General features: G+C 52.4%; 1 protein-coding gene across 2 annotated transcripts in view; it reads right to left on the bottom strand.

Moving 5' to 3' along the window:
• PTPRE (protein tyrosine phosphatase receptor type E) overlaps positions 1-9,007 on the bottom strand; it is a 41,835-nt gene that overhangs the window by 3,625 nt on the left and 29,203 nt on the right. For both annotated transcript variants that reach the window (XM_007451179.1, XM_007451178.1), the window contains 7 exons: positions 7,951-8,086; positions 7,525-7,674; positions 7,105-7,198; positions 6,023-6,099; positions 4,692-4,826; positions 1,477-1,602; positions 429-595 (listed from right to left, as the gene is read on the bottom strand). In XM_007451179.1, coding sequence (XP_007451241.1) covers positions 429-595; positions 1,477-1,602; positions 4,692-4,826; positions 6,023-6,099; positions 7,105-7,198; positions 7,525-7,674; positions 7,951-8,086 — 885 coding nt within the window. The remainder of the gene's footprint in view (positions 1-428; positions 596-1,476; positions 1,603-4,691; positions 4,827-6,022; positions 6,100-7,104; positions 7,199-7,524; positions 7,675-7,950; positions 8,087-9,007) is intronic.

Consider the following 9,007-nt stretch of genomic DNA (forward strand, 5'->3'; position numbering starts at 1 on the left):
GGGCTTCCCTGGTGGCGCAGTGGTTGAGAGTCCGCCTGCCAATGCAGGGGACACGGGTTCGTGCCCCGGTCCGGGAAGATCCCACATGCCGCGGAGCGGCTGGGCCCGTGAGCCATGGCCACGGAGCCTGCACGTCCGGAGCCTGTGCTCCACAACAGGAGAGGCCACAACAGCGAGAGGCCCGCGTACCACCCAAAACAAAAAAAAAACAAACAAAAAAAGCACAAAGAAGTGTGTGTTTGAGGCATTTCCTGACTCCTTCTGCCCAAACGCTTCTGCGTGTTATTATGGTAAGATGACACCTATGCATCTGCGTTATGTGATGTGCGTAAGGGAAGGGGCAGGATACCGTCCAGGCAGATGATGCTGCTGGGAGCAGTGAGCTGGGCGTGGGGTCTGTGTCCGCCCCACCAGCAGGGGCCGCTCACCTGCAGTGCACGGTGATGGGGTGGTCGCCCGTCTGCTGCTGCTGCTTCTGCACGGCCGCAATGAGGTCGATCATGCCTTTGCCCTCGGCGGGGATCCCGATCTCCGGCCAGCCGTGGAAGTGGAACTGTCGCACGACCCGGGTCTGCTCCTCCTGGCGGGCCAGGGGCTGCCGGGCGGGAAGGGCGCCTCAGTGCTGCCCCACCGCAGGCTTCCCTGCCCTCCCGGGGACTCGGGCCACGGTGTCTGGCGGCCAGCAGAGTTCCCAGCTGGCTGGCCTCCCGGTCAGGGTGTTTGTAGGCCGTGGCCACCCTAAAGTAGAAGGCCAGCAGTGCCTCCTTCTGGGTGGGGGTAGGGCACTCAGAGGATACGCCCCCGAGTCCCCAGGGCCCACCAGACCCCTCTATGGGATCCTTGGCAGTTTTGCTTGAGCTAACGGGAATCATCCCTTTTTTCGAGAAGCCAGGACCCTACACGTCCCTTCAAGGCTGGAGATGAGCAGTTTCTGAGTGAAGCCGCCCTGGGTCGTTCTGTGACCCGTGTAGAGGATAACTAACTAGTCTTTGGGCAAAGCTGGGTTTCACTGTTCTGACCGCCTTGAGCTCAGAATCAAATCCCACACGTGGGTCATCTTACCCACAGTTGACACACAGTGTCCCCATTCTTGCCAGGGAGCAGTGCCCAAGACCCGGTGGGGAGGGGGGATGGCAGAGAGCCCCAGAGAGGCCTCTGTGGATTCATCCATTCATTCCTTCTGCTCTCGGCCACGGCCTTTGCTCCTGGGGAGCGGGTGGCGGTGGGATGCCTCTCGGAGTTGGCCGCTTTGCCCCACCATCCCCGTGCTCCAGCAAGGAGGCAGGGGACCACGGAGCTCAAATCCTATGGGAGATCGGCCACTTGATAACACAGCTTCATACTGTCCTCACTGGCCGTCAATACTGATCTAACTTGGGGCTCTGGAAAAGCCTGAAGGAGCAGGACATTCTGGCACAATGACAAGCAGACCCCGAGTGATGTCCACAAGAGATTAAAGGGCTTTGGCAACAATACCTGATTGAAAGTGACCAGGAAGTCTCGTATACTGATGGCTTCAGAAAGGGTATCGCTCTTTATTTCGATCGTTATTTCTCCATGAGTCACTGAGCCCTCTGTCGGCCAATACTGGTAGCATTTATCCTTGGGGGATAACATAAAAAGAATTTGCTGCTAGCAGTTTTGAAGATCTGGTGCAGAATTGCTCTCAAAGCATTTAATGTTATTTCGCCTGACCAAGAAAATAACATATGAACACGAATATGAATGCTACCAGTGCCTGTTGACCAAGGGAACAGAGCAGAGTCCAGAAACAGACATGCGTGTATTTGCAACTTTGATACAGAACAGAAGTGACATGACACAGAGGAGAGACTAGTCAGTAAATGGAGCTGGGAAATCAGTTCTCCATATGGGAAAAGGGAACTGGATCCCTGACTCACACCCTACCTGGGCTGATATGAATGAATGTCCCAGCCCCTCCTGGAGTTGGGCAGCATAGAACTTGCCCTACCATATATGGTAGCCTTGAACCTTAATAAAAACAAACCAAGACAGGGTCAGACTTAACGTCAAAAACAAAACTGTGAAAGCCTTAGAAGAAGAAAATACCTTTTCATTTTGGGGTACAGATTTAACAAACAAGAGCCGCAAAGAGCAAACCAACCATGATACAGCAGATTGCAACATCAGATTATAATAAAATTAACTCTGCGTCATCCAAAAATATCAAGAGAATGAAAAGACAGACCATCAGCTGGGATGAAATATTTGCAATACGTAAAACCAACAAGGGATCAGTACCAAGAATACGTAAAGAAATCCTATAAATCAGTAAGAAAAGGGCAAACAACCCACGAAAAAAATGAGTGAAAGGCATGAACAGGCACTTTGCACAAGGCGAAACATCTCCTCTATAAATATGCATAGTGATTCCTGACCTCACAGGGATCAGAGAGGTGCAAATCAAGGACACAAAGAGATGATATTTATACCTATTTAATTAACAAAAATGAGGACATCAGACAACCCTAGGGATGTCGATGAATGATATTCACCCACTGACCACTTTGGAAACCACAACCACTTGGGAAAGCCATTAGGAAATGTCTTGCAAATTCAAACTTTCACACACACTCTCCAATGCAGCATTTTGTCTCTTTGGAACCTACTATTCCTTGTGCATCATGAGACACGTACAAGAAAGTACCCGCAGCACTGTTTGTAAAACAACAGAATAGAATCAACCCAAATGCCCATGACAGGAGAAGGGGCAAGTCAATGGACGCAGGATGTACAGTTTGTGTCGTGGAGTATAAGGAAATAATGATGAATGAGCCACAGTTATAGGCAGCAACACAGGAGAATATCAAGTGCATAATTTTGAGTGGAAAAACCAACGCAACTTTTTTTTTTTTTTTTTTTTTTTTTTTGTGGTATGCAGGCCTCTCACTCTTGTGGCTTCTCCCGTTGCGGAGCACAGGCTCCGGATGCGCAGGCTCAGCGGCCATGGCTCACGGGCCCAGCCGCTCCGCGGCATGTGGGATCTTCCCAGACCGGGGCACGAACCCGTGTCCCCTGCATAGGCAGGCAGACTCTCAACCACTGCGCCAACAGGGAAGCCCCCAACTCAACTTTTGAATAAAGTTCAAAAGCAGACAAAACTAAACAGTTGTTTCTTTAGGAATACACACACGTGATATAAAAAGATTTTTTAAAAAGCTAAGAACACATCTTCTAGGGTGGCTTTAATTGAAAAGATAATGTTAAGTGTTGATGAGGATGGCGAGAAAATGGAACCCTCATGCATTGTTGGTGGGAATGCAAAACGGGGCACCTGCTCGGAAAGCAGTCTGGCAGTTCCTCCAAATGTGAAGTGATATGAGTTTGCAATATAGTCATGATATGGTCCAGCAATTCCACCCCTAGGTATCTACCTAAGAGAAATTAAAAGTTGACATTCATGTAAAAACGTGTCCATGAATGTTCAAAACATTATTCATAATAGCCCGAGTGAAAACAACGCAAATATCCATCAACTAAGGAATGAATAAACGAAATGTGGTATATTTATACAATAAAAAGTAAAAAAGAGCGAGGAACTGATTCACGGATGAACCCTGACAACATTTATGCTAAGTGAAAGAGCTCAATCACAAAAGACATGTATGATTCCACTTATATGAAATGTCCAGAAGAGGCAAATCCATGGAGTCAGAAAGTAGATTTGTCGTTGCAGGGACTGCAGGGAGGAAGTGGGTAAGTGAATTTTTTGTGGGTGTGGGGTTTCTTTTTGGGGTGATGAAAATGATCTGGAATTAGTGATGTTGCACAACACTGAATATACTAAAAACCACTGAATTGTACCCTTTAGAAAGATGAATTGTATGGTATGTGAATTATATCCCAACAAAACTGGTTTTAAAAAGCAAAGAAATTAAAAAACACAAATTCAGGACAGTGGCTACCTCTTGGGAGAGCATCTGGATAAATGTACATTATTGGCAAAAGTTTGGTTTTTCAGCTGGATGGTGGGTTCGTGACTGTTTATTACGTTATTAAATAAAAACAAGAAGGCCTGGGCTTCCCTGGTGGCGCGGTGCTTGAGAGTCCGCCTGCCGATGCAGGGGACGCGGGTTCGTGCCCGGTCCGGGAAGATCCCACATGCCGCGGAGCGGCTGGGCCCGTGAGCCATGGCCGCTGAGCCTGCGCGTCCGGAGCCTGTGCTCCGCAACGTCAGAGGCCACAACAGCGAGGGGCCCGCGTACCGCCAGAAAAAAAAAAACAAACACCAAACAAGAAGGCCATGCATGGATCTTTGGGAAAAAAGAAATGTTTAACTCATTCAGTTTTACCAGAACTATATTAATTAGGTACATATATCAATACCTATGTCATTCTGTTCCAAGAAAAAGTGAATAAATGTCTTTTTCTTCAACAGGTTGTGACCAAATTTGTATTTGTGGCAAACACAAGATGGCAGAATTTCAACGCAGGTTAAATAAAATGTAGGCTAAGAATAAGGCCAGTGGGCAGTTACGATTAACTTGTGGTGGGCGTGGTGATGAAATAAAACCTTTTTCATTTCCAGCCTCTCCCCCTCCTCAGTAGCTGTGGCCTGGCCTCACAGATGACAGCGGGTGAGACATTCACAAGGGACAGGTAGTCACATCAGGTGGGCTGCACCTGGTGTGTGTTCACGGCCCCACAGGTGGGCTGGGCGGCGCCCTGACCTGCTCTCTCTCCTGGACCTCGGTCAGCATCACGATCGCATGGCACTTCCACTCCCAGACCATCCTCCAGAAGTCCTCCACCGTGTGCGCCAGGGGCCCCTGGGTGGCGATGAAGTGACTCTTCTGCCGGTAGCCCTTCAAATGGGAGCAGAGGTCAAAGTTCGACTTCCTTCCAACCCATTTCCACCGTGGGACATGGGAGTGGAGGACAGCCTGGGGCCGGATGACGGACAGTATTGTCCAGGCTTCCAGGGCCTGAGCCAAACTCCAGCTGGCACACGCTCAGAAAACAGGTCAAGATGCCCAAGCTAGACAGCCCCCCTTCAGCCCCAGGTCACCTCTGAATGGGTATAATGAACCCCTTGCTTGGGCTGGCTTTGATTCTAACATGTCTGTATGTGTCACAGCTAAGTTAGCATCGCAGTGGGGCAGCGAGCCTGGGCATGGAGTTAGAGGAAGTGGGTTCAAGTCCCAGGTCCTCCCCTCGGGCCCAAGTGAGCCCTGGCACAGCATTCTCATCTGCAAACAAAATCCCTTGCACAGACTTGGCTGCTATGCTCTCTCCTGCCCATTCATCAGCTAACTCTGCTATGCACTAAGCAGCCTAAGACTGGGCCTGAACACAATCGTGCTGTCTACGCACAGCACATGCAAGAGAAAGCGTGTGCAAGCACTGATAGAGGGTGGTGTGCAACAGAGAGGTAAAAGGGAAGTCACTATGTATTAAAAGCAGAATGGAGGGCTTCCCTGGTGGCGCAGTGGTTAAGAATCCGCCTGCCAATGCGGGGGACACGGGTTCGAGCCCTGGGCCGGGAAGATCCCACATGCCGCGGAGCAACTAAGCCCGTGCGCCACAACTACTGAGCCTGCGCTCTAGAGCCCGCGAGCCATAAATACCGAGCCCGCGAGCCACAACTACTGAAGCCCACGCACCTAGAGCCCGTGCTCCACAACAAGAGAAGCCACCGCAATGAGAGGCCCGCGCACCGCAACGAAGAGTGGCCCCCACTCACCGCAACTAGAGCAAGCCCGCGTGCAGCAATGAAGACCCAACACAGCCAAAAGTAAATAAATTAATTAAATAAATTTTAAAAAAAAGCAGAATGGAAAAATAGCAAATTATTTAGCAGCGCACCTACATCCTCTATTTCCAAAGTTCCTTATTCATTTTCTTTAAGCAAGTGTCTGCTAATGAAATGGTTTGGATTTCTGTGGGCGTGTCCATCCTTTCTGATTGTGAAAGCAAGTTGATCAAGAGTCTCTGTGATTACAGATGAAGAGAGCATGCGTCCTCGCCAGGCACGCAAGCAGGGCCGGGCCGCTGCACTTACGTCTATAAAGGACGCGTTGATGTAATCCGTGTACTCCTGGCCCCTTTTCATGGAGAGGATGACGCGGTTGAAGTCATCTGCAAAGCAGTGCGTCCCCTGGGTCAGAACCAACCCCATCCTGCCTTGCAAACTTGAACATGCTGCTAGGAGCTTCCGAGACATAAAACTTATGGATAAAATCACTGAAAAAAAGTCAACTCATCGGAAGGTTCACTTTCTAAGATGGGTTGATTCAAGTGGCCCAGGGAAGTTGTGTTTTACCAGGGAAGTTCTAAAGTAATCCACTTATCGTTCTCATTTGTCATAAGTCGAGGTAATTCTTACCAGAATGTAAGCATTGAAGTAAATTCAAAGAGTGAAAGGAGTGTGTGGCCAGGCAGGCGACCCGGGTAGCCGGCCGGGGACACCACAGCCTCAAAGACCCTACGGTCTGAGGCTGAAGAGGTCTTGCTCAGCCCACACACTGCCTGCCTGGGCAGGTCCACGTGAGATCCGCTGCTGCCCGAGCTTGCGTCCGGGCGGGGAGATGGAGGGGACGTCTGGATGAGGCGTCCTCTTCCCCCTCGAGGCAGGTGCCCTCCCCTTCCCCCCAGGGCTCCTCTGACGCTCCTGCAGGCCCCCAGACCCCGGGCAGCCCAGTGCCCGATGCCACCCCGCCCACGGATCGCCTGTCCCCGGGCCCCTTCCTGGAAGGTCTCAGCTGAGTTTGGTCCTGCTGCACATCCTGGGCCCAGACCCCCGCTCTGTGTACGGGGGGGCTCCATGCCTCTGCCCAGGCTCGGGGGAGAACTGGATGACATGCAGAAGCAGGAGGCACTGAGTCAGGCCAGAATCTCACCGCTTCCAGGAAGTCCTCCCTCTCCTGCCTCCAAGCCCAGGTCACAAGCTGCCCGCCTGACACCCACAGGACTGTCTGGGTCACTCGTGCCTTCCCCACACTTGACAGAGGTCCCAGAGGGCGCCCTGCCCTTGACCCCTGGTTTACAGCGGTTTACACGGACTTCTTAGCAACTGAAGCCAGAGGGTACCAGCCCGATGGCGCCTGCCACACGCGCTCCCGCTCCGCGGCCCGGCCGCCTTACACGGGATGATCTGGATGACCCTGGCCTTCCTCATGTTAGCCGGCAGGTTGCCCGTCCTCATGCTCTCCTTCATGATCCGGACGTTTGTCAGTTTCTGCGGCCAAGAGGACACAGCCACGCAGTTACAACCCGGACGTTCCCGAGAGACCACTCAGCCTTCTAACAGCCCTACCGTCAAGGGCACCTGCTCAATGGAAATAGCTGCCTGCTTCTCCAGACAGTTCCTGAGTCTTGGGAAATTAAAGTGTATGCGCGACACGCCCCCTGCACAGGTGGTTGCTAAGCTCTGAAAGTGCCCAGTATTCCTCCCTCGGAATTCACGGGCAGGACGGCTCCCCTGCGTTTTCTGGGGTCCGTCGAGGGGGGAAGCAACTGAAAGCAGCTTCGTGTAAATGGTGGTCCTTACAAGTCGGCACCTACCCGGAACTCCTCCTCCAGCCCGGCCTGCTCGAAGTGGGTGGTGGCGCCGTGCAGCGTCTGCAGGTGCTTTTCCAGGGAGGACACGTCGAGCTCGGTGTCCCCATAGAGGCAGTACTCCAGTAAGGCTTGGTAGATGAACGTGTACTGCATCTGCGGGGAGACGCGGGTGGGCTCCAAGGGGGCCCTTCTCTTCTCTTTGTGTAAAGGGGAGGGGGTTTGGGGGCAGAGTCAGATTAATGGCCATTTATAACGAGCATCTACGGCCCTGACAGTGTGACGGCGGGCGTCACTGAGGACGTTCTCCCTGCCGGGCACCACTCTGCGTGCACCATCTTGGGGAGAGGGCATACATCCTGGGGCGTCTGGGTTTGCTGTGCGAAGCTCACACCAGGGCGGGCAGCTGGGCCCGGGGAGGGTATTACTCACGTCCGTCTGAACCATCTGAGGCCGCTGATTGCGGATTCTGGACACGAAATCAAAGACGTCCACCTTCTGCTCGGCGTGTATCATGTCCATCATGGCATCGATCACTATGAAGGTGCCTGTCCGGCCCACGCCCGCGCTTGGGGAGAAAGAAAGTCGCCAAGTCGTGAATCACACTTCCCTGAAATGAATGACAGGGCCTCGGAACGCGCCTGCAGCCTGGACGGGAGGACACCCCGCCCTCCACAGAGACTTCCACTTCATCCCTGAACACAAACTTTCCTCGGTTAATAAAGAGCAAATCCACGCGAGGCCACCAGAGGGCGCCACAATCTTAGTGAAAAGACCTCAAATCTCTCCCTCTACCTGGAAATTGTGTCCTAAGCCCCGGGTAAGTTGTACAGGTAATTTTTCCTCTATTACCAAATGTCGTCTTTTCCTCATCAGTTGTGTAATTGGATTTTTTATTGTCATGCTTGATATGGCTTTTCCAGGCTCTTCATAAGAATGGAGAACCCCAGGCCAGGTCTGCTGGCCCTGGAGCCAAGGTCATGCAAATGGGGGCTCTGTCTGGGATCCTAGCCCTCACCTCCGGGCTGGCTGGGGCCAGGTGGTCCTTAGGGGCTCCACTGAGAGGTCTCCCGCCTCAGGAAGCTGCCCGAATCCATTCCTGGGTTCGGGTTTCCTTCCCTCCCAGCGCTGTCCCCGCAGCAGTCTCTGGACATCTTCCCCACTGCCACCCCACCTGTCTCATCTAGACACCCACCAGCCAGTGCAGGCCGTCCATATGTGTCTCCCCAACACCCAGGGCTCAGGGGGCACACAAATGGACTCAGCCAACATCCGCTGGACGAATAAACCCCTAATGGCCCAGACTCATATGTGCGGCGTCAACCAGAACTGCACGTGGCGGCCCAGGGTGTCTGTCGGGTTAGTTGGCTGAACAGGGCTTTCCCCCTCTGGCCCCTGCAGCCAAAGTGATCTTTTAAACGAAAAGGCTCACAACTTAATGAATGAAGTCCCCCACCCTGTTCCTCTTTTTGGGGGAAGGGTGGTACCA

The sequence above is a fragment of the Lipotes vexillifer genome, unplaced genomic scaffold (assembly GCF_000442215.2).
Source record: "Lipotes vexillifer unplaced genomic scaffold, Lipotes_vexillifer_v1.1 scaffold248, whole genome shotgun sequence".
Taxonomy (NCBI): domain Eukaryota; kingdom Metazoa; phylum Chordata; class Mammalia; order Artiodactyla; family Lipotidae; genus Lipotes; species Lipotes vexillifer.